The sequence below is a fragment of the Pezoporus occidentalis genome, unplaced genomic scaffold, assembly GCF_034315485.1.
Source record: "Pezoporus occidentalis ecotype Australia unplaced genomic scaffold, CSIRO_AGI_Poc_V1 ctg130, whole genome shotgun sequence".
Lineage (NCBI taxonomy): Eukaryota > Metazoa > Chordata > Aves > Psittaciformes > Psittacidae > Pezoporus > Pezoporus occidentalis.
The window spans coordinates 1,982,266-2,006,387 of NW_026913104.1; the positions used below are offsets into that span (position 1 = coordinate 1,982,266).

The 24,122-nt window shown below is 55.5% G+C and overlaps 3 protein-coding genes across 10 annotated transcripts; all 3 read left to right on the top strand.

The window, feature by feature from the left end:
- Positions 1-1,415: 1,415 nt before the first annotated feature.
- Positions 1,416-7,979, top strand: NLRX1 (NLR family member X1). Of its 3 annotated transcripts, none has more exons than XM_062608708.1 (10): positions 1,418-1,569; positions 1,981-2,107; positions 2,472-2,602; positions 2,744-2,804; positions 3,208-3,299; positions 3,494-4,110; positions 4,572-5,986; positions 6,766-6,852; positions 6,942-7,193; positions 7,323-7,979. In XM_062608708.1, the coding sequence occupies exons 3-10, from the start codon at positions 2,479-2,481 to the stop codon at positions 7,639-7,641; spliced, it is 2,967 nt and encodes a 988-aa protein (XP_062464692.1). In that variant the 5' UTR covers positions 1,418-1,569; positions 1,981-2,107; positions 2,472-2,478; the 3' UTR covers positions 7,642-7,979. The 3 variants fall into 3 exon arrangements, with proteins under 3 accessions (XP_062464695.1, XP_062464692.1, XP_062464694.1); XM_062608710.1 differs by lacking the exon at positions 1,418-1,569 and adding an exon at positions 1,600-1,869; XM_062608711.1 differs by lacking the exon at positions 1,981-2,107 and having other exon boundaries at positions 1,416-1,569.
- Positions 7,629-11,941, top strand: NHERF4 (NHERF family PDZ scaffold protein 4). Of its 2 annotated transcripts, none has more exons than XM_062608714.1 (10): positions 7,629-7,761; positions 8,786-8,813; positions 9,096-9,160; positions 9,357-9,568; positions 9,691-9,877; positions 9,955-10,091; positions 10,166-10,370; positions 10,549-10,745; positions 10,893-11,063; positions 11,264-11,941. In XM_062608714.1, exons 1-10 carry the CDS (start codon positions 7,719-7,721, stop codon positions 11,306-11,308), a joined length of 1,290 nt encoding a protein of 429 aa, XP_062464698.1. In that variant the 5' UTR covers positions 7,629-7,718; the 3' UTR covers positions 11,309-11,941. The 2 variants fall into 2 exon arrangements, with proteins under 2 accessions (XP_062464698.1, XP_062464699.1); XM_062608715.1 differs by lacking the exon at positions 7,629-7,761 and adding an exon at positions 8,129-8,397.
- A 1,294-nt stretch (positions 11,942-13,235) lies between these two features.
- FEZ1 (fasciculation and elongation protein zeta 1) lies at positions 13,236-23,621 on the top strand. Of its 5 annotated transcripts, none has more exons than XM_062608724.1 (10): positions 13,236-13,324; positions 15,624-15,926; positions 18,660-18,756; positions 19,975-20,067; positions 20,805-21,012; positions 21,501-21,832; positions 22,345-22,425; positions 22,724-22,799; positions 23,292-23,357; positions 23,450-23,621. In XM_062608724.1, exons 2-10 carry the CDS (start codon positions 15,652-15,654, stop codon positions 23,464-23,466), a joined length of 1,245 nt encoding a protein of 414 aa, XP_062464708.1. In that variant the 5' UTR covers positions 13,236-13,324; positions 15,624-15,651; the 3' UTR covers positions 23,467-23,621. The 5 variants fall into 5 exon arrangements, with proteins under 5 accessions (XP_062464708.1, XP_062464710.1, XP_062464707.1 ...); XM_062608726.1 differs by having other exon boundaries at positions 21,561-21,832; XM_062608723.1 differs by lacking the exons at positions 22,724-22,799; positions 23,292-23,357; positions 23,450-23,621 and having other exon boundaries at positions 22,345-22,711.
- The last annotated feature ends 501 nt before the right edge of the window (positions 23,622-24,122 follow it).

Here is a 24,122-nt window from a genome sequence, read left to right on the forward strand (position 1 = left end):
GCCTGTGGCTGCCTGAGATCTCCAAGTGCATTCCTGCTACACTGGACCCTGAGGTTTTCTAGCCTTTGCTGCTTCCACGTGTGCACGGGAGGTTGTACTGTGGGGTGTAAGTGTGATACAGAACAGGCGTGAGCCATGCAGAGGTGTTGAAATCCATGTTTCCACATGACCAGGAGTGAGCTGCTTTTTTCCTGGCACTGTTTGCCAAAACATGATACAAATAACACATCCAAGGTGGAGGGATCCTGCTCTTGCAGCTCTAGCTCTGCTGTGGCAGTCCCATGAGGGTTCTTCTGCCTTGCTGGGAGGAGGCTGCGAAGCAGGACCGGGGCACTGCTGCCTAGAGCTGCAGCCTGGCAGGAACCAGGCAGGGTGGAGGTGAGCTCTTGGGCTCTATGGGAAGCATGGGGCTGCTGGCAGGGCCCTGCCAGCTCTCTGGGCTGTGCCATAGGTGCAGGTAAGTGCCCTGCAGGTCCCAGCTTGCTGCTGGTACTCGTTAGTGTCCAGAGTTCCCCAGGAGCTGTTGAGCAGGCGGAGATGTTGCGGCTTATTTCAGTGTTCCTGAGATGCCAGCTGTATGTGTTGGATTTCACACATCAATAAAACTTATATTTATAGTGTACTGCCTGGGTGCCTCCCCTCCCTGAGTGGCCAGAGGACATGCATGCGAGGGGAGATGTGTGTACCCATGGGTACACCAATGGGTGTCCCTGCAGCGGGGTGTGGAAAGGGGTACTGGGGGATAGCACACAGTGATGGGGACAGGCACAGCGTGTGTGCAGGGGCATCTCTGTCCATGCGGTCTATGTGCAGACCTCTGGGGTTATCCAGGGCCCCAGTGCCCCTGGTTCAGCACTGCCTATGGTTGGGCAGGCCAGCACTTCCCAAGCCAGCACCCAGGGAACAAGCAGTATGCGTGCAGCCCTGCAGATGGTCTCAGCATTGCTAGAGTGCATCTGCAAGCAGTGAGAGGGTAGGTGTGTATGTCTGTGCGTGTGTCCATGCACTTGTGTTACACAGCCAGGCAAAACCGGGCAGTGCCGTGCCAGCACAGCTTCCCCCAGGCTCTTTATTATGTGAGGCTGCTGTTGTCCTGCTCCCTGCACCATGCTCTATGTGAGCACAGGCGAGTTTCACTGTGGAGCAGAATGTGTCCTTGCAGGCTCCTGTTGCATAGCTGGGGATGGACAGCCACCAGATGTGTGCAGAGAAAGCTCCCCCTGCAGCATTGCTGCCAAGACACCAGGACTGCCCCCACACTGCATCCTGGTGTCTGGGGGTACACGTGGTTTTCCTTGCTGTTGTGCCTGCTGGCTTCTCCGCCGTGTCCCCGGAGCAGGACCATGGTTACTGTTCCCACCCTGCTTGGCAGAGCCGGCGGCTGCTGTGCGCAGGGCGGGATGGGACAGGCTGGGGATGCGGAAGTTGCAGCTGAACAACAGCCGCCTCCAGAGAAGAGCCTCTGCCCGGGACCGGGATGGAAGGACGTGGCTGAGCAGCACCGGGCTCAGCGCCTGGCAGCACCCGGAGCTACGGGGTCAACCTCCCTGGCGAGGAGCCCCACTGGAGGTAACCCTGCCGCTTTCGGCACAACCACTGCTCTTGCATCCCACAGCCCCAGCCTCACCACTGCGCTGAGCTCCAGGTCCCCGCACCGCCAGGGCCTCAGCCACCGTGTCCCTCCGGATACGGAAGCAGGGAGGCGGGATGCTGCTTGTACCAGGGGTCCCTGAAGGGGTACCGCAGCAGGCGGGCGGCACGGGGCCTTCCGCATGCGCTGGGTAGCAAAGGGTGCTGGAAGGGACCTAATGGGATGCATTAGAGTTTGCTGGCTGCTTAGTCGTCAAGGGCAGGACACGGGGGTTCAAGGTCAGCTCCACTGCTCCCACCCTATGCCTCAGTTTCTCCATCTAGATGACATGATGAGGGACTGCAAAAAGCCCACTGGGGGTTGCTTACACTCTCCCTGCCTTGCTTCAGTTCCTCTGGATGCTGGGGGCTGAGAGTGCAACCTGTGCTGCCGAAGGATCTCCCTGCTGAGCTGGGGCGGAAGCCTGAGCCAGCACCGGCACAGCCGGTTTGGCCGGACTGGACTGCATCGGAGCAGGTAAGACTGGGCAGGGCACTGCTGTGCCTCATCCCTGCGGAGCAGAGCTGCTGACCGCATCCTGTTCTGCGCCACAGAGCTGGTCCCATGTGGGACAGCAGCGTGAGCACTCCAGAGCCCCTCATCCACCTCTGGAGATGGGAGCTTTGCCTGTTAAAACCCTGTGCTGAGCTGAACCTGATGCAGCTCTGAGGAACCAGCTGAGCCCTCACAGCCAGCCTGTGCCCTGGCCGCTTTAAATGGGAAGAGGCTGTGCTCAGCACCCGTGTGCTGCAGCCACCTCAGCCTCGCAGGCGAGAAGGTTCAGCACTGCCAAGGATTCAGTAAGCCCAACCTGCCCCATGGGCTGTCCCTTCTCTTTCAGGCAGAGGATGTCACGGGCCGTGCAATGCCAGAGCTGCCTGCCCTGGGGCAGCTGGATGCAGCTGCATCGATCCCTGCCAGGGAGCAGGGAGACCAGAAGTCTGTATCATCTGTGTGCTGCTTCAGTGCCAGGTGAGCTGGGCTCTGTGCCTGTGTAGTCTATGGGTCACCCCACAATGAAGCAAGATGTGAAGCCAGTGAGCTCGGTGGTGTTAGTTCTGCTGGGCTGGAAAACGCCATCCCCGACCATGTTCATTCTTCTTCCCACCCCAGGCAATGCAGGCAGCTACTTCTCCAGGAAGATCCTTCGCACAAGCAGCATCTCCTTCAACAGGTAGAGTGCTGCACAACTGGGGCATGGCCCATTCTGCCCTGTGGCTTTTTGCCATGGGACCTGGGTAGCTGACCTGGCTGCCTTAAGACAATGGGGGCTCTGTGGGCAGAGATGCTGCTTTGCTTCCACTTAGAAAACAACCTAGACCCTACTCCCTGCCTGCTCTGAATTCAGCCCAGCTTCTCTGCCTCACCAAGATTTGGTGGGGATGCATAGCACTTAGCACCCTTGATGGCCTGCCTTCAGTTTCCATCTGTGCCCTCTGTTGGTGCAGGGGAAGGAAGGGGTGAGGTGGCTCTTAGCACTTCAGGTGGCACTCACCTGTGATCTGCGCACCCTGCCCCAGGCAGGGCTTGGACCTGCTGCCCCTGTCCTACTTATGACACTCCTGCTCCTCTTGCAGGGGCTGTGTTCACTACCATGGAGGGAACCAGGAGCGCTCAGTCCGGCCCAGCACCTCTCGCCTGTCCCATCTAAGGAATGTGGCCTCTTCTGGTAAGCTCAAAGCCCTGCACTGCAGGGGATGGAGGGTCCTATATGATAGGTTGGGGGCAGTGTGAGGGTTAGCAAGAACTGGGTTCTGTCCTCCCTTCTACAGCCATATCACTGCAGTGGCTTGGGGCAGGCAACATCCCCAGTGCCCTGCTAGTGAGAAGCTCTTATCTTGTCAAGCACCTTCTTCTTCCCAGATGCCATCAAGAAACACCAGAAGAGCCTGTCTGCATGGTTCAGTCACCAGCCCAATGAAGAGAGGCAGTTCGGCCCTTCCTTCTCAGTGGATGCAGTCCATGTGGACCCAGTGATACGGGAGAGCTCCCTGGAGGAGATCCTGAAGCCCTCGCCTGGCCTAACCATCCAGAACCAGCTCCAGCAGTCCTGCAGGCAGGTTATCAGCCTCCAGAACCTGTTTGACGTGGACTGCTGCGGGCGGCAGGTGAAGAATGTGGTGCTGTACGGCACTGTGGGCACAGGGAAGAGCACCCTCATCAAGAAGATGGTGGTGGACTGGTGCCATGGTCGCCTACCCCGTTTTGAGCTGCTCATCCCCTTCTCCTGTGAGGACCTGTCCCATAGTCATGCTCCCATCTCCCTGCGGCGCCTCATAACCAAAAAGTATCAGCACCTCCGGGACGTGGTGCCGATCCTGGGCACTTCCAACCTCAATGTGCTTTTCATCCTCAATGGCCTGGAGCGGCTCAACTTGGACTTCCGTCTGGCTGGCACAGAGCTGTGCTGTGACCCCAGTGAGCCTGTGCCTCCTTCTGCCATTGTGGTCAACCTGCTGCGTAAATACCTCCTGCCAGAGGTCAGTGTCTCTCTCGAGCTGCTTCCTGCTGGAGAAAGGCTGGGGGTGAGCCCTGGGGCACTGCAGGCATGGCCTTTATGCTCACTGCTTGTGGTCCAGCTTAGCTGTGCGTGAAGAGGCAGTCTCCATTCCTGGAGGTGCTCACTGTTAGTGGTGTCGCTTACTGGTTTGTCTCTGTGGGATCTTAGGGGAGGTCTGGTAAGGCAAAGAAAGCAGTCTGTTGGGCTATGATCTTCCAGACTCAATACATGTCTAGCAGGGGATGGGGAAAGCTCTTCTGTCCCTCCTGCCCAGGCCAGATTTGAACCAATGCTCTTTGGCCAGCAGATCTTTGAACCCCAGGCCCTGCGTGGTATGATCCTTGCACACCTATATGTGGGTTACACACCTGGGACCCTATTGAGCTTAGATCAAAGCCAGAGAAAGGGCAGCTCCAAACTCACCCAGCCCTCTGCTTCCAGGCCAGCATCATCGTCACCACACGCCCATCGGCAGTGCGCCGGATCCCTGGCAAGTACGTGGGTCGCTATGCCGAAATCTGTGGCTTCTCTGACACCAACCTGCAGAAGCTGTACTTCCAGATGCGCCTCAGCCAGCCCAGCTGCAGTGTACGGGATGGTGTGGGTAGCAGCTCAGGTGAGCCGGAGAACTTAGTGGAGATGCTGTCGAGGAACTTGGAGCGCCACAACCAAATAACTGCTGCCTGCTTCTTGCCATCTTACTGCTGGCTGGTGTGCACAACCCTGCACTTCCTCTACTTCACCAAGATGGTACCTCCCAGCCAGACCCTGACGGGTATCTACACCAGCTTCCTGAGGCTCAACTTCAGTGGGGAGGTGCTGGACAGCACCGACCCCACCAACATCTCCATGATGAAGTACGTGGCCAAGACGGTGGGCAAGCTGGCCTATGAAGGGGTGATGTCCCGCAAGACCTGTTTCTCAGAGGATGATCTGCAGCGGTGCTTTGAGGTGGAGATGAAGACTGAAAGTGAGCTCAACCTCCTGGAGGTGTTCCGCAGTGATGTCTTCCGCTTCTTCCTCAGTCCATGTGTGCAGTCAGGCAAAGAGCACACCTTTGTGTTCACCATCCCTGCTATGCAGGAGTACCTGGCAGCCCTGTATGTGGTGCTGGGCGAGAAGAAGACGCTGGCACAGAGAGTGGGGAAGGAGCTGTCGGAGGTCGCTGGGAAGGTGAGTGAAGATGTGGCTGTCGTTGTGAATATCATCTCCAAGGTGCTACCCTTGCGCTTCCTGCCAGTGATCTTCAACCTGCTCAAGATCTTCCCTCGCTACTTCTCCCGGCTGAGCGGGAAGGACCAGGATACTATTGCCCACACCATGGCAGAGGAGCTGTTCAAAGAAGAGGACTACTACAATGATGATGTCTTGGACCAGATCAATTCCAGCATCCTGGGTGTGGAGGGCCCTATGCGCCACCCTGATGAGGCTCCTGATGATGAGGTCTTTGAGCTCTTCCCCATCTTCATGGGTGGGATCCTGTCCCGCCGTAACCGTGCCATCCTTGAGCAGCTGGGCTGCTCCATTAAGAACCTGGCAGCCTTTGAGATTGCCAAGGCCATGAAGAAGACAGTCATCAGGAACAGCCGCAAAGGGCTGCCCCCATCTGAGCTTATGGACTACCTCTTCTTCCTGCATGAGTTCCAGAACGAGCGCTTCACAGCCGAGGCCATCCGCTCCCTCCGGACTGTCAACCTCTCATCCGTCAAGATGACCCCTCTCAAGTGCTCTGTCCTGGCATCTGTCATGGGCACCACAAGCCATGAGGTGGAGGAGCTGAACCTGAGCTCCTGCAACCTTGACACAAGCAGCCTGAGGATCCTCTTCTCTGTCCTGCTGCGATGCAAAACTCTTCAGTGAGTACCACCTTCTTCTGCCCTTGGGCAGTGCTCAGAAATGGGTCTCTCCTTCATCTCTGCCCATCACAGGGATACACTAGGAGCCTGAACATGGCGAAGGCAGGGAAGGGCATGCAAGTCCTTGTTTTTTCTCAGTGCAGACCTAGGGAACTACAGCTTCCGATATGCAGCACTCCTTAAGCAGGACACTGCATGCTGGGATTTGCAGTCCCAACACACCCTTTGGCAGGACTCTTTGGGCAGCTCTGCATCCAGTGCTGCAGGCTGGGATGCCAGCTCCCCACCCTTTGTTTAGCACCCCCGTGTAGCTGACTCTGCTACCGCTAACTCTGGGCAGCAGATGGGCAGCCGAAAGGTGGGCTCCAAAGGGTGGATTCCGTTGCAGTCCGCTTGTGGAACTGCAGCCTTCCTGTCGCCCAGGGGGTGGCGGGCTGCTCTCAGCAGAGATGGACTCGAGCTGTGCAGCAGGGATCTGCAGCACTTCCTTCCCCCGGGTGCTCAGGCCGGCTCGGTGGAGTCCTGATCTCTCCTTAGACCTTCACTCACCGCCGCCGACCCTGGACCCCTTTCCCCTCCCTTGCTGCTGCCGGCACTGGCTCTGCTGGCTGATGCTACCCAAGCTCTGGTCCTGTTTCCCTTGTGGAGAGGAAGCCTTGCGTGTCCCTGTCTGGGGATAATGATGGGGAGAGCCAGGGGACATGGAGAGAGAAGGGTTGACAGCTTTAAAGGTAACAGCCACTGCGGACCTGCCACCTCTTTGTCTTGCTCTGCATCAGTCTACAGCTCAACAGCCTGGGCTCTGATGCCTGCAAGGAAATCCGTGACCTGCTCCTGCATGACAAGTGTATGGTGAGCGGCCTGCGGTGAGTACTGCCTCTGTCCTGCATGAAACTGTCCCTGCTGCCCACCATGTGCCCGGCCTCGGCATTGCCCTCAGCTCCTGTATCCACAGGCTGACAAACAACCCCGTGGGTGAGCAGGGGGCACAGTACCTGGCTGAGGCGCTGGCTGGCAACCGCTCGCTGACCCGCTTGTCCCTGCTGCACACCGCGCTGGGGGACCGGGGTGCTGAGGTCCTTGCTCAACACTTGGCCAAGAACCAGCACCTCCAGGAGCTCAACCTGGGCTATAACTCCCTGACAGACGCGGCCGCCCTGCAAGTGGTGGAGGTGGCCAAAAAACACGCAACGCTGGACAAAGTGCAGTGAGTTCACTCTGCCCTGTCCCTTCCCTCTGGCGCAGTGTCCCTCCCTGTGGTACTGAGCCTGTCTGCTTCTGTGTCTTGCCTCCCTGCCCTCACAGTGTCTCCCACTCCTTTCCTCTCAACCCGCAGTCTGTACTTCAACGACATCAGTGAGGATGGCAAGCGGGCGCTTGACAGCCTGCGCATGGACCGGGATGGTGTCAGGGTGCTGGTCTTCCTTACAGCAGGCACTGATGTCTCTGACTACTGGTCCAATATCCTGAACGTGGTGCAGAAGAACCTGCCTTTCTGGGACCGCGAGCGGGTCCGGCAGCACCTTTCCCTAATCCTGCAGGACCTGGAGAGCAGCCGGAGACAGACTGCCAACCCCTGGAGGAAAGCAAAGTTCCTCCGAGTTGAGAGTGAGGTCAAGAAGATGCTGGGGAAGCTGCAGCACGGGACCCTCTAAACCTGCTGTCCATCCACCCAGCCAGGCAGGGAGCAGTGCTGCTGGGGAGGAAACACTGCGCCCTTATCCACGTGAAGATGCCTAGTGGTTGGGTGCTACCAAGGCTGTCAAAGGTGCTGGGTACGTGGAGTTCAGCCCTTATCTGTGGGCAAGGCTGAAATGTGGGAGAGCTGTACAGATGCCAGGCCAGGAGCAAATGGGGCTTGTAGAGATCCAGACCCTGCCGCCTGTCCAGTGCTGGCTCAGACCTGAGCCACAGCAGTGTCAGAGGGGCAGGACTCAGGTTAGCTTGTGAAACCTTTGGTAGTATTAAAGTGCGCTGCTTTGTTTCCACTGAAGCACATCAGTGCCATGACTCGACCTCCTCTCTGGGCCCTTCCTGGGGGAGGAACATGGAGCCACTGGTGCAGTTGTCCCTCCAACAGTTGGAGTGGAGGGCTCTGGCTTTACCCCATCTCACAAGGCAAGGATGGGGCAGCCCATTTCTGCTCCATGTCACACCAGCTGGCCTTCCCCACTGTGGGCTGCCTTTGGGGGCAGCTGGAAGCTGATGTTTTAGGGTGCTGGTCCCTGCTCCCAGCTCTGCTGGGTGAGGGCTGGCAGTGCCCTGGCGCTGGGAGGGCAGGGAAGACACTGGGGTTGTTTAACCATTAAACCTGGCGCGTCTTGTAAGAGGCGTGGACGCTGGCTCTGCTGCCACTTCACCCTGTACCTTGCACCCTCTTGCATTCCCTGCAGCCATGAAGCAAACAAAAGGTACGTACTGGGGCAGTGGGGCTTCATCCTGCAGAGACCCTTCCTCACACGCAGGTCTCTCCTTGTTTCTGCATCAAGCAAGGCAATATCAGAGCCCAGGCAGGCCATGGCAAGTTGCTAGAGGCATCCAGGAACATGCAGATGGACATTGTGGGAGTGGTTGGCAGGAATTCCCTCTCCCTGGGTTTAGGATCCTTGTGCTAGAAGAGGTGGGGAGGGGTTCTGTGGGGCTATGCAGAGGGGAATGTGTTTGTCTCCATCTCCTCACTCCAGCCAGCTCTCTGAGGCACTGCTGACCCTTCTCATCCCTCACTCAAAAGCCCTGTAAATCCTCAGGTCTGTTCCCAGCCCACTGCCTCCTGCACTGACCTCTCTTCTCCCTCTGCAGGGCTCGAGGGTGACAAGCAGTCCATCATGTAAGTGCTGAGCTCTCCCTGGCCACAGGCTTCCTGGGGCTCATGGCCCCACAACAGGGCTGTGCTGAGGCACATCCTCAGCTGAGGGTTTTCCCTGAGTTGTTAGCTCAGGAGAGATGTGGAGGACAGTCCAAGAGGGAGATCCCCTCCTGGCTTTTCCCAGGAGGAGGAGCTGTATCCCCAGCTGGCCCCGTCTGGGAGGAATGGGGCTCCCCACAGCAGGGCAGGGGGAGGGCTGTGCTGCTGAACTAATGTGGCCTCGCCTGCCCTTTATCATTTCAGAACATTTGAATTTAACCCCAAAGATGGGATAGACAACCCTGCCTTGTCGCTGACTGAGGACACGGGTAAATACCTTTATCTTCCCCATGGTGTGCCTATGTCAGCGTGGGCTTCTGGCAGCAGGGCATTGCTGGGGTCCTGAGCTCTCATGTGCCAGGGAGCTCTGGCAGCAGGACTGGGGAGACCCCAGCCCAGAATAGGGTAGAAAGCCTGTGTTAGGATCTCCACAGGGCTCCACTCACGGGCTGTGCCCCCATGCAGATGGTGAGGCTGTGGGTGAGCCCCGCTTCTACCTCCTGAGCAAGGGCAGCACGGAGACCTTTGGCTTCTCCCTCAACGAGGAGCTGGGCTGCCAGGGCCATGTCATCCGCCAGGTCGAGCTGGGGGGGCTGGCCCAGCGCAGGGGACTGCAGGATGGGGACCGGCTCCTCCAGGTCAATGGCCACTTCGTGGACCACATGGACCACCACAGGGTAAGCCGGGAGCATCCCAGGGCTGGGGGAGCTCACTGATCCTCCCTGATCAGGGATCCTGATGCCATAAGCTGCAGTTGGAGGGGTGCCCTGCCCAGGAATCACAGCCTGGGTCCTTCCAGGTGGTGCAGAAGATCAAGGCCAGTGGGAACCAAGTCCTGCTGGCAGTGCTGGATGGTGACTCCTATGAAGCATCCAAGGCCCTAGGCAGGGACCTGTCCCAGATGCTGCCTGCTGACATCCGCCCGCGCCTCTGCCACATCACACGGGACAAAAGCGGTTTTGGCTTCAGCGTGTCAGGTCCGGAAGGTAAAGCAGCGGGATGCCATGGTCCTCCCTGACACAGCATCCCGCTTGCCCCAGGCTGCCTCTTCTCTTCCCTGCAGGCGTGAAGGGCACCTTCCAGCTGTCAGTGCAGCAGGATGGGCCAGCGGAGAGAGCAGGGGTGCCACCGGGCTCCTGGCTCCTGGAGCTGAACGGGGCCAGCGTGAGCAACTATTCACACACGCAGCTCACCAGGAAGGTGGGAGCTTGCAGTGCGGGTGATGGGGGACCAGGGCCACCAGTGTCACTGAGTGCCCTGCATTTCCCATCCAGCTGAAGCAGAGTGGCAGCAAGGTGACGCTGCTGGTGGCATCCAGTGCCGTGGAGGAGTTTTACCGCCTGCGTGGTCTGCGGGCCACGGCTGCCTTGGCAGACACCTCCTGGCTCCCCTTCAAGGTGCGGGAGCTGCACATGGTGAAGGGTCCGGCTGGCTATGGGTTTCTGCTCAAGGAGGATGACTGCAGCTCAGGGGCCACAGGTAAGGGCATCAGTCTGACCCTGAACAAGGTATGTCTGAGGGTCAGGAATAGCTGCAAGCCCTGTGCCCGAAGCAGGACCTTGTCCTCACCTGCATGTGGGGTCAGCAATACCGGCTCCCCTCTGGCTGAATGCCTATGTGAGCATTTCCCCCCCATTCCTCTGTCCTGCTGTGGCAGGCCAGTTCATGTGGGATGTGGATGTGGGGCTGCCGGCTGACCAGGCAGGGATGAAGGAAGGGGACCGTCTCCTTGCTGTGAATGGTGAGAGCATAGAGGGGCTTGACCACCAGCAAACGGTGCTCAGGATCCGTGCCCGTGATGACCAGGTGACACTGGTGGTCATCGACCCTGCTGCCGATGCCTTCTACCACTCGGTAGGTTTTGGGGAGCACTGGCGTACTGCGAGGCTGGATGATGGGGTGGATGCCTTGCCTCAAGGCCTGCACAGTGAGGTCCTCTCCAGGGGACCTGGCTTGCCATGGAACACCGAGAACTTTGTTATCCCTCTTCTACTCTTCCAGATGGGGCTGTCCCCTCTGCTTTCCTTTGAGGACAATGACCCTGCCTCAGGCTCCCATACATCCTCCCTGCCCTCTCCCAGTGCCTCCCCTGGACTCTGTCACGTTGAGGTGGGACCAAAGGGACCTGGCTCCTGGCTGGTGGCTGCTGCCAACAGTATAGGTTTCACACAGGTAAACCCTCTTGCCAGGCCCCTGTGGCACTGCTGCTCATAATCCTGGTACTCTCCTGCCCTGCCTCTCCTAATATTTCCCTGGCGCCTATGACACTGGCAGGAACAGAAAGACCCCTCCAACCTGCCCATTGGGTTAGGGTGGAATGTGGTGTGGTGGATGGATGTGCTGCTCACGGTGTGCCCACCGTGTCCCCACAGAGCCCATCCCAGGAGGAGCAGAGGAGGCTGCAGCAGGCGTTCTAGTGACCCAGGAGCACCCTGCCTCTGGCCAGGCTCCCCAGCACAGCACCTCATCCAGCCCATCGGTTCGTCTCTCCTGGCTCCCCAAAGAGCACAATGCTGCTCATCATGGCCATTGCACATAGAGCTGCTGTGTCTCCATGCCTGCAGTGGGGCTTGCAGCATCACCCCTCCAGAAACACATCTCCACTGACTGAGGCTGGCTCTAAGCTTTTACTAACTGTGTCTCTTTGTAACCTGAAGACAGATTTTGCCTGCCCAGCTGCTTCCAAGGATATCTAGGGACATTGCACTGAAGGCTTTGCCCAGCTCCCAGCTCTGGGAGCTCCAAGGAGAGCCGAAGAACTGTCCTCCATGCCATGACTCAGTGGACTAGGGATCCTGAGGCTTGACTCAGCCCAGGGCTGGCCTTCGGTCCACTGTTTGAAGGGGAAATGGAGCAGCAAAGGCCAATGGGGTGCTGGAGGAATCCCCCACTTCTCAGCCTGTTGGCTCAGGTTTGTCTCTGCATGGATGTCTCTCTTGTGCTCCTTCTCTCATCCTTCCTGGGAACCAGTGGGCAATGAGTGTCCACTGCCCATCACAGCACTGTTCCTGCATCACTTGTTTGGGATGTGATTAAAGGGCAAATCCACACTGCTGTTCATGTGAATAATGTTATGGAGAGGACTGTGATTCAGCAGTGCATCCCAGGGCCAGACAGGAGCTGTCTGCTCTTACCTAGCCCAGGGCTGCTGGAGCACTGAACAGTGGATTTGGAAAGCTCTCCAAGTGTGCTGATAGGGAGGTAGGGACTGAGAGCCTGGTCCCATCTCAGGAGCTCCAGGGTGCTATAATCTCTAAGGGCTTGAGGCTGAGCTCCTGTAGGTGTTCCTTGTGCTCCATGGCAATGGTCATTCGTACTTCTTTCCAATGCTGGCTGGTCTTTGCCATCTTGGCCAGCACAAGATCCAGGTTTACCTGGGTGGTTGTGGAGTGTGGGGACAGAGGCAGGGGATACTGAGCACGTGAGCACAGGAGGCAACCAATGCACAGGAGGATGGGGACAGTGTGCAGCATAGCTCCTGCCCAATGCCTCTCATTCCCTGGGGTGGCAGAGGGTGCGATCAGAGCATCCCCTTTCCAGCCAGCATCTCCCAAGGTCAGGGATGCACTGGGAACAGGGCTGGGCTTTGCCTTTAGCTGCTGCTGTGCTGACAGTACAAGGCAAATACCTCCCATCTCCCCGGGCACTGGCACGGGGCAGGCATGCCGGGGGGCCATACCAAGCTCATCCTCTAGGCTCTTCACCTTGGTCTCCAAGTGCTGGCTGGGGACTGCTGTCTGCTCCTGCAGCTCCTGGTATTGCTGGGTTATTTCTGGGAGCCAGGGAAGGGAGAAGGGGACAAACACGGTGACTACAAGAGGGACAAGCAAGCAGTTGCTGTGCTCTCACCTGGGCTGAGGCTCTCACCTCACTGCCAGGGATGGGGCAGCCACAGCTTCTCTGGGCACCCTGTGCCAGCGCCTCAGCACCCTCACAGGGAAGAGCTTCTGCCTAAGAGCTCATCTCAGTCTCCCCTCTGGCAGGTTAAAGCCATTCCCATTGGCCTGTCCCTACAGGCCCTTGTCCAAAGCACTCACCCAGCTGTCTTGTAGCTCCTTTAGGAGCTCCTGGGATGACCCCATTGCTCCAAAACATGTTTGTTAAAAAAAAACCATTTTTTTTAAAGAAAAACATTCTTTAGACCTTTAATAAATAATTTAATTTTTAATGAATAATTTCATCTTTATCTCCTTTTTATTGTTTTTATTTCATTTCTGTTTCTAGAGTGCATAATGTATGTGTATGGGCGTGCACGTGCATAAATAAATAGATAAACCGGGGGGAGGGGGAAGGGAATGGGTGGGATAACGTCATGACCATCTTCCCGGTGACGTCATCCCTCCTCCCCCCGCGTGCGCAGTGCAGTGCACCCCCCCCACCCCACCCCCCCCACCCCCCCCCACGGGTGCGGCGCGGAGGATGCGGGGCCGAAGGTGGGTGTGGGGCTGGATGAGGGGGGTTTGGGGGAGGGATGGTGCGGTGTGTTAATGAGGGGGGGGGGAATTTTAGGGGTGCATCGTGGTGCAAGATGCGGAGTAGGTTTTGGGGGGTCATGGGGGTGCAGAACGGAGGGGCTTGTGTTTTGGGGTGTGCTTGTGGATGCTTGTGTTTGGAGGATGCTTGTGTTGGGGGGATGCTTGTGTTGAGGGATGCTTGTGTTGGGATGCTTGTGTTTGGAAGATGCTTGTGTTGGGGGGGATGCTTGTATTTGGAGAGCTGCTTGTGTTGAGGGGATGCTTGTGTTTGCTGGATGCTTGGGGGGGGCAGTGTTGTGTTCATGGGGTGACTGTGTTTGGGGGGATGCTGCACATCAGCATCCGTGCAAGGATGGTGCATTGTGGGATGCGCACGCGCTGCAGCAGGGGAGGGAGCAGGGGGCAGAGGATGGTGCTTTGGGGCATTTTGGGGTGTTTGGAGGGGGGTTATATGGAGAGTGCATGGGGGGCATGGAAGTGCAGCGGTGCAGGCATGTTGGAGTGCATGGTGCAGGCGTGGCGTACGTGTGTGGGATGCACACACGTGCTGGGTGGGTGCATCCTCAGGGACATGTCGGGGGGGTACATGCATCTGCTGTGTGCTCCCTAAGATGCATGCACCACTCGAGCACACACATCTTCATCTGCACATCCCCGTGCACGCGTGTGAACATGCACAACTGTGTGTGCGCTGCTCACACACGTGAACTGTTCTGTGCACAGTGCGCATGTTCACCTGGAAGTGCACACACGCACATACGTGGGTGTTCATGCACCCTGGACACGTGTGTGGGGTGTGTGCACAGAGGTCGTGCTGCAGACCTGTGGAGGTTCACACACACACACACACACACGTGGGGGGGTGCAAGTGTGCACAGTGGGTGTGCAGACATGCTGCACATGGACTCAAAGTCCCAATCTGGCCAGGTTTTCCCCAAAAAGCTGCTGTGTTTCTGCTCTCCTCCCCAGGGGAAGCATGCCAGGGCTGGGTTGGGGTAGTGGCACCTTTACTGGCCTATTCCTGGCTTGCTACAAGGTTATATTTGCTTCCTATCGGGCTACTGATATTAAGATACTACCCCAATACTCTCAGTAATCTTGTGAAGGAGGAGTAAAACACTCTCAAGACACAGCTGGGATGCTGCTAAGATGCTCTCAGGAGTGTACTCAAATGCTGACAGGATACTCTGCAGATAGTTACTAAGGCACTTTCAGAGTGGCCCTAAGATATACTGTGGGTGCTATGTGGATGATACTGGAATAGTTAAAAAATGCTGCTAAGGTACTATCAGATCACTGCCGGGATGATAATTTATTTCCAGCATCTTTCCAGGGTTAATGCTGAGATAGTGTTATGAAGGCATCACTGGAGTAGTTGTAACACACCATCAGGATACTCTCAGGATACTACAAACAGATACAGTCAAGTTGCTTTCAGCATAGTAAGAGGGCACTAAGATAATATCTTAGTGATATTACATTGCACTACCAAGATACTATCAGGACACTATAAAGATGATAGCTATATACCATTTCATCACTTTTAGGATCCTATCAGGACACTCCTCATATACTGCTGTGATACTATCAGGGCACTGTTAGGATGTAATTAGGGTGCTATTGGGGTGATCATGTCATAGTATCAGGATATTCTTACCTGTGCTAGTACAACATCAGGGCAATGCTGTGCTATTCAGTGGCTCCTACTAGGATACTCTCAGTGCAGCGCAAAGGTACTGTCAGGACTCTGCTAAGATGTTATCAGGGTATGCTGGTAGAATATCTGAGATACTACAAAGGCACCACTAAAGATAGTGGTAAGATACCACTAGGATGCTATCAAGGTAACACTGACATTTTGGGGTATTGTCAGCATATTACTCATACTAGTATGATACTTTCAGGCCACTACCAATACAGTAGTCATATAAGGGTACCACTGACTTACTACCAGTTCAGTAAAAAAGGTAGTGTTATACTTTCTACATACTATAAGCATAGCACTAAGCTACTTGGGCCACTATCAGTGCTTTGTTGCTGTTAGTAAAGACTACTAGTGTAGTGTCAGGATATCAGTATATTTCTATGAAGACAGTACTAAGATGCTGTTGGGATGCTAATAGGATACTGCAGAGATATTGTTGGTTGTGTAATAGCCCTGGCAGTAGGGTTTCAGCCAGTACAGTGTCAGCAAAGGCAATGGGGAGCCCTGGTGTTGTAACCTGTGAGTAGCCTCATGGGCACCCTCTCTCTGCAGCTAAGGCGGCACATCGGTGTGGAGGAGGATGGAGGCACCTCTTGTAAGCCTGGAGGAGGAGTTTGAGGAGGGGCCCGGGGTTGATGGGGGGACCCCGCAACGCACTGCAGACCCGGCTCTGGCCGAGCTGGAGAGCTTCTCGGCTGAGATGATGAGCTTCAAGTCCATGGAGGACCTGGTGCAGGAATTCGACGAGAAGCTCACCGTCTGCTTCCGCAACTACGATGCTGCCACCGAGGGGCTGGCCCCTGTGCGGAGCCATCTCCAGGCACAGGAGGAGGAGGAGCGCCTCCAGGACGAGGAGTGAGTAAGGCCCCCTTCCTTCTGGGGGTGCGGGCCTCATTGATCACCTGCAGAATCCTACCCTGTGCAAGCTGGCTCCCTGCATGGCAGCGTGGTCATGCGATGTGTAAAAACAGAGGTGTAGTAACCCATGAGTTGGCCCCCTCACAGCCTGCGTGCCTCCATGTGAGACTTCCCTGACCAGCTCTTGCACTGCAAGAATCTTATGAGTAAGGGCTCCCATGGGGTCTGCATGCCACCTTGCACACTAGCAAGGCACACGCCACATGCAACTCAGCCCCCTGCATCGCAATGTGGTCATGCAGCAGTATGGAATAGCTGTGTAATATCCTATGAGTAGCTGTGTAGGATCCTATGAGTAGGCGATTCTCCTATGAGTAATGCCCCTGTGAGGCTTATTGCACCCCATTTCATGCTTGCAAGGTCTCCTCTACATGCAAATCAGCCCCCTCCACTGTGGCGTGGTGATGCTGCACCTTGAGAGTAGCTGTGTAGGATGCTTGGAGTTGCTATGTAGCATCCTATGAGGAGGTACAGTGGGATGTTCTGTGTCACATTGCAGGGGATTATGGAAGGCTCAGTCTATGTGAGGAGAACCCCTGGGGGTAGGGTGAGTGTAAACCTGGAGTAATGTATGAGTAGGGCTTACCCTCCTGTTTGCAACATGCAATCTCTGCACCATGCCAGTGAGCAGCCATTTTGGGGCAAATTCCCCCCAGTATAGCGGCACTTGCATTAAACCCTAGATTTTTTTAAAAGAAACACAATTTTTGTTGCAAAATGCCATTTTTAGCCAAATTTGGGTGGTTTTTTTTCAGCGATGTTTGTATATTAACCTCTTTCTGGTGGATATTTGTGTGTTTAAGTGGCATTATTCCCCCAGGTGGCAATCCCTAACACTCATTTTTCGCCATGCAAAATGCTTGTTTTCAACCCCCAAAACTCCCAAATGTCCTTATTTTCGTGGGTTTTTTATTCATCAAAACCTGCTGAAACCAAATTGATTTTGGTACTTGACTGAATTGATGTTTTTTAGGGGAAAAAATGCGTTTTGGCTCCATGCAGGGACTGCCGCGCTGTCGCCGGCTGCACCGCTTTGTGCTGCTCATTGTGTCCTTTTGGGTCACTTTGGGCAAAAACAGAGTGTTTTTTTTTCTTTCCTTCTTGAATGAGCACTGTGTACGCAGCGGGGGATGGGCTGGCCCCTTAAAGGCGTTTTATTTCCCTCATTATTAACCATTTCTTGCCATATTTAACCCAGAAAGCCGCTTGGTGACCCTATGGAGTACTGGCCCTTTAAGAGCAGGGGGTGGAGGGGGAAGCAAATTTGGGGGGATGATCATTTATTGTTTTCCTTATTTGCTGCAGGTTTGTGTAAAATGGGAATATTGGGGGTTTAGTGTTCATTTGGGAAATATGGCATTTCGGGGGGATTAAGATCAGGTGAGGAGGGAAATGAGAGAAATACCCCAAAATGAGCAGTTTGGGGGGTTGGGGGGGGGGCAGGCAGTTTGGGGGGTTTTAGAGGGGATCGGGGTGCACAGGGATGTGATGCTGGGTTGAACTGAAAAAGCCATTTGTGGGGGGAAAATGGGTGCATTTCCTGTAACGGAGACATTTTCTCATCTCTTTTTGAGCCTTTTCTCCCATTTTTGGGCTTCTCTCCCCTTTCCCCCATTTTCCTTACATTTTTTTTTTCCTTTTCCCCCTCTTTTGGTCCTTTTCCCTCTTCCCCAGTTCCCTATTTTCCCTTTTTTCCCTTTCTCCCCTTTTCTTCTTCTCTCCCATTTTCCCCCTTTTCCCTTCCTTCCCCCCCCTTTCTCATTTTTTCTCCCATTTCTCCTCTTTTATCCCATTTTCCCTTCTCCCACTTTTCCCCCTATTGCAGGGCAGCATTTTGGGGAGCCACAAAAGCATTTTGGGGCGCTGAACAATTTGGGGGGATGTTCTGGAGCATCACAGTGGCTTTTTGGGGGGTTTCTTTGGAGTATCAGGGCAGCTTTATGAGGTGTCTTAGGGTGTTTGTAGGCAATGTTTCAGGACAGCATTTTGGGGGCTTTCCCAGTGGTATTTTGGGGTGGTTTGGAGCATTTCAGGATGGCATCCTGGTGCATTCTGCTTTTGGGGGGTATTTTTGGGTGTTCCGTGATGGCATTTCAGGGCATTCCGGAGCTTTGGGATCTTTTTGGCATTTTGGGGTGTTTCAGAAGAATGTTTTGGGGCATTTTGGGGTGTTCCAGAGCAGTGTTTTGAAGGGGTCTGGGGCCTTTCAGAGGGTCTTGGAGCTTTGAGGCAGTGTTTTAGGATGGCATTTTGGGTGTTTCTCGGTCTTTTCGAGAATTTCAGGATGTTTTGGAGCATTTCAGGGCATCCTGGTGATGTATTGGGGTGGAATTTGGGGCATTTAAGGCATTTTTGGGCATCTGGAGACATTTTGAGACATAAGAGTGGCCTTTTGGGGTGGTATTTTGATGGCAATGTTTCAGTATTATCAAATCATCTCAAGTGCTGGGGCAGCATTTCAGGGTACTTTGGGGTATTTCAGGGCAGTGTTTCATGATATTTTGAGGAGCTTTTGGGTCTTCTAGGGCAGTATTTGGGATGTTTGGGGCATCTCGGTGGGATATGGGGGTTTTGGGGTGCAGGGGAAGCATTTCAGGGTGTTTCCAGGGGTGCATCTTGTGGTGTTTTGAGGCATTTGGGGATCACTGCTCACCACCCGCCTCCCTGCAGGGTCTGGGATGCTCTCACCGATGGTTTCGCCCCCCGGAGCTCCTCCCGGCCCTGGCTGCTCCCCGGGGCTGAGGCCTCTGATGGCACCGACCACCAGGTACTGCTCTGCATCCCCCCCTTGGCTCCCCAAACCCCCCTGTCCCCACATGACCCCTTGTTAAGCATGGCCTGGTGATGCTTGACAGCTGTCAGTCAGCCCCAGGGCTCTGCATACTACCCAGAAATGGTATTTTTGGGGTGCTGCAGCAACAGTGTAGTGAATGTCCATGTTTTAGGGTAAAATCACACTGAAATGGGCAGTATTACAGCTTTGGTTTGGCAATCTCGTCTCAGGGGTGAGATGGTGTATTTTTTTGGCTAGAAAATAGTATTTTCTTTGCTGCAGTGAGTTTTTCCTGTGAATAGCTGTGTTTGTGGGTGTGGGAGGGCTGCAGCAGTGCCCCCAAATCCACTGAATTTAACCCATTTGGATGGTACAGAACCTGTTGCTAAAGGAGGGGGAGAGAAGGTGAATATTTGGAGTTATTTTTTGCCAAAAAGGTGAAGTAGAGTGTGAAAGGTGGTAAAAAAGAAGATGCCTCCCTGTCCAACATCTGCATCCAACATCTTCATCTATTACCTCCCCATCCAGCATTCCCCTCTGACATCTCCCTAATGTCCCCATCCAGTATCTCCCATCTGACCTCTTCCCCATTCAGCTTCACCATCTATTGTCTCCCCATCCAACATCTCCAGCATTTCTATCCAGTGTCTCCAGCACCTCCCCATCCAGTGTCACTGTGCAATATATTAATGAAAACATCTCTCCTTCCAACATCTTCGTCCAGCATCTCTATCTACCATACTTGTACTTCTCCCTGTCCAGCTTCCCAGTCCAACTCTCCATCCAGTGTCTTCCCATCCAGCATCTCTATCCATCTCCTTACAATGCCTACCCATCCAATACTTCCCTGCTTGTCTTTCTCTCCAGTGTCTCCATCCAGCATCCCCATCCAACGCCTCTATCCAACATTTCCCCATCCAACATCTCCACCCAACGCCTTCATCCAGCATCTCCCCATGCAGTGTCTCCCTGTGCATCGTCCCCATCTGATGTCTCCATCCAACATCTCATCCAACATCTTCCCTGTCGTCACCCTCATCTGATGTCTCCACCCAGTGTCTCCCCCATGCAGCATGTCCCCCTGAGCTGTGGTTCGCTGGTGGCTCTCCCTGTGCCAGGGCCAGGGCCATGTCTGTGTCCATGCTGGGGCCATGCCTGTGCCGGGCCAGGCCTGCGGCGCCACCAGGACCTCCCAGCCTGTGTCTCCTGCAGCTCTGCGAGAAGGAGGAGGAGGAGGAGGAGCTCACTGAGAGGAGTGAGCAGGACTCGGGCATCAACGAGGAGCCGCTGCTGACAGCTGAGCAGGTACCCCTGGTTCCCATGGGTGTTTCCCAAAAGCCAGGCTCGAGCCCCCAGCCCACCCCAGCCCCATGGCAGTGCAAAAAAAAAAAGGCCAAATACAATTATTTCGGGATGCAGAGCATGGAATGCAGGTCTGAATGTAGCTGGAGGCGTAGGCTGTGGGTGCTGATGTGGGATTTGGGTGCAGATGGGAACAGGGGGTGGGGGTGCAAATGGGTGGCGTGGGATGAAGTACAAAAATGGGGTGCAGAGGTCAGATGCAGCTACAGGATGCTGGTGCAGAGGCAGGGTGTGGATGTCTGATGCACAGTGTAGGTACCAGATGCAGGTGGAGGAGGCAGGTTGGAGAGATGCAGATGCAGGTATGGGTTGCAGAGTTAGATGTAGGTGCAGGGCCAGGGTGTGAGTGCACGTGAGAGGCTGTAGCTGTGGGCTGTGGCTGGGAATGGGAATGTGGGATGCAGATGAGGATGCAAATGGAGGGTGCAGGGTACAGAGGGATGCAAATGGAGAGTGCAGGGTACAGAGGGATGCAAATGCAGGTGCAGGATGCAGATGGAGGATACAGATGGAGGATGAGGGATGCTGGTAAAGATGGAGGATGCAGGTGTAGGATGAAGGGAGCAGGTTGGAGATGTGGGTGCAGGACACAGGTGCAGGATGTAGCTGTGGGCTGCAAGGTGTAGGTGCAGGATGGAGGTAGAATGCAGGTGCGAATGGAGGACACTGATGCCCTGAAGGTCATCGAGGAGCTGGAAGAGCTGATGCAGAGTTCACCTGACCCCGAGGCTGATCCTGAGGGGGAGGAGGAAGAGGAGGATGAGGAAGAGGAAGAGGAAACTGAGTCTGATGCTAAAGGCAAAGGCAGTGGTGGGAGCACGGAGCCCATCGTTCTGCGGGAGCTGCATGCTTTCTCCCCTGCCTTCAACAACAACTGCTCTCACGAAGGTAAGGCCAGCAAAACCCTGGCCAGTCACTTTTTGGGGGTAATTTCCAACAAATTGAACAACTGAGCCTCTCCAGGCTTCAGGGCTGGCTCGCTCCAGGGCTGACACACTGTTTGGCCAGAAGGGGGCTGTTGGCAGAAGGTGAAGCACTGGCTGCACTGGTGCCTCACCAGTGGCATTGGTCACCCTGCGCATCTCGAGAGCAGGACTAGCTGCACGAAGCATTTTGCGCACTTCAGTGTGTAATTCCCTAATTGCACCATGCTCATCACTGCATGAGGCATGTGACTGGTATTTGCTTCAGGAATAGTTGTGGCTGCCCCATCCCTGGCAGTGTTCAAGGCCAGGTTGGATAGGGCTTGGAGCACCCTGCTCTAGTGGAAGGATGTCCCTGCCCGTGGCAGGGGGTTGGAGCTGGATGAGCTTTGAAGGTCTTTTCCATCCCAAATCGTTCCATGATTCTGTGGTTTATTGCACTGTGCATTGCAGTTGCACCCCCAAGTGTTTCACCAATTGCACTGGGCACCCCATTAACCTCCCTGTTGGCAGTGCTGGGCCGGCTGTCGGCACGGGAGCTGGTGGCTGCGGCGGGGCGGGCAGAGGCAGCGAGCCGGGCGCTGTCGGCAGAGCTGGTGGCCCAGCTGGCACGTCGGGATGAGCTGGCCTTCGAGAAGGAGGTGAAGACGGCGTTCATCGGGGCGCTGCTGGCCGTGCAGGGCGAGCAGCGAGAGCAGCGTGAGGCTGCCCGCCGCCGCCGGCGCGACAGGGGCCTGAGCCTGCAGGGAGGGCGTCCCGAGCGTGGGAACAACATGCCCCGGAAGGTGGGGATGCTGCGGCCGTGGGGACAGGGGATGGGGGGGGGATTTGGGATGATGGGAGGGGAGATGGAGGGAGGGAGGCATGGGGATGTGGGCACAGGGGATGGGGCAGGGCGAGATGGGCTTGGGGGGGTTGAAGGATGAAGGGGCGTGGGATGAAAGGATGCAGGGACAGGGGATGGGGCAGGGGTTGAGGATGGGGAGACATGGGACAGGGAATGGGTGATGGGATAGGGCAGAGGGACATGGGAGAGGGAGACATGAGGCAGGGAATGAGGGACGGAGGGATGTGACAGGGACACAGGATGGGGTGATGTGGAGAAGAGGGGGGATGAGGCAAAGGGACATGGGCAGAGTTAGACGGATGGGGAGGACATGGGGACAGAAGGAGATGGGGACAGGGAATGGGGGCTGCAGGTGGGAGTCAGGAGCTGGGGGGAAGCTGGTGTGAAGGGGGGTGCAATGGGTAATGTCCGTGTCCCCGGGAGGTGACGGGGTGACACATGTGTCCCCAGCGCTTCAGCATGGAGGGCATCTCCAGCATCCTGCACTCCAGCCTGCGCCAGACCTTTGGCCCCACCGCCAATGAGAAACAGGTGCCCTTTCCCCCCTCAAAATTGCCTGTATCTGCCCCCCTTCCATACACACCCCCATTCCCCGCATCACCTCACAAGAAATCCTCCCAGAGCAGGAGTTTGCATTTGGGCAGGTTCTGCAGCATGAAATCCATTCAGTACTCCCCAAAATTCCTGCCCATCAAACACAGTCACAGGACAATTGCAGCACAATGTGCTTGAGCACCAGTTTGGGGCCATTTGTCCCAAGGTGGTGTGAAAACCAGGCGGTTTTGTGCCACCTGGTGCTTTTTGGTGTGTTTGGGTGTTGTCTTTCCAGTACCTGAACACAGTGATTCCCTATGAGAAGAAGGGGTCGCCACCCTCTGTCGAGGACCTGCAGATGCTCACTAACAGTGAGTATTTTTCCAAGCTTCTGTTTTGGGGCAGAATCGGTGCTAGAGCACATCCCATATGGAGACAGGCTGAGAAAGTTGGGGCTGTTCAGCCTGGACAAGAGAAGGCTCCAGGGAGACCTTAGAGCAGCTCCCAGTGCCTAAAGGAGCTACAAGGATGCTGGAGAGGGACTCTTCATCAGGGATGGTAGTGATAGGACAAGTGGAAGGTGTCTCTGTCCATGGCAGGGGGTTGGAACTGGATGAGCTTTTAGATCCGTTCCTTTAGATCCCAAACCAGTCTGGGATTCTATGATTTAGCATCAGCACAGTGTGGTGGATTTGAGAAGCACCACTCTGCATCACTGCAGTGGCTGCGATATGGGTGCATCGTTGCAGTGCAGCAATGAAACTCTGCAGGTGTCTCTGTGGTGACTTTGGGGCTGGTTTGAGGGAGAAAATGGAGGTTTGGGGGCAGTGGGGATGGGCTCACAGCTCTGTTCCTGCTCACAGTCCTGTTTGCCATGAAGGAAGGGAATGAGAAGGTGCCCACACTGCTCACGGATTACATCCTCAAAGGTATCTGCTCGCCTCCTCCATCTCCTGTGCACTCCCCCTGCAGCCTTCATGCAGCTCCTGTGCAGCCCCTGTGTGTGCATCTCTCGTTGCAGTGCTCTGCCCAACCTGATGCCGTGCTGCCCTTGAGCCCCCTCAACCCCGGCACCCCCTGACAATGGGGCTAAACCCGAGGAAAACGGGTCACCTGCGGCCCCCACCCCCCCACCCCTGCACTGCCCCCACCTTTGCACAACTGGGAAATAAATAATTCGTTTCATTAATTAAGCACCCGGCCTCCGGTGTCTCCATCCCCCTGCTCGGGACATCGTTCTGCTGCTTTTTGATGGGGGGAAAAAAAGCCCTTTTTGGGGGTGGAAAAAGACCAACGAGGGCTTTGCTGCAGTGCTCATGAATATTCAGGATATTATAAGATATGCAAATTTCTGGCTAATGAGATGCTGGGGGCTCAGAGCCAGCAGCAACAGTGATCTGAGGGGCAAAATTCCCCTCAAAATCCCATTTTGAGGGGATTTTTTTACCCATTTTTAACTTCCAGCCCTAAATTGTACCAAAATTGCCATTTTTATTCCCAGAAAAATCAACCGGTTAATTAGCAGTGGCTCCTTAAGGAATGAGGGGGCTTCCATGGGGGGAGGGGGGGATAATTGCTCAGTCTGGGGGTTTGTCACTCATTAGGGGAGCTTTGCTCATTTTTGGAGAGGGTAATCCTTTTTGGGGACAAATTCAGGCGTTTTGGAGGGAAATCACTTTGGGGGACTGTTGCTC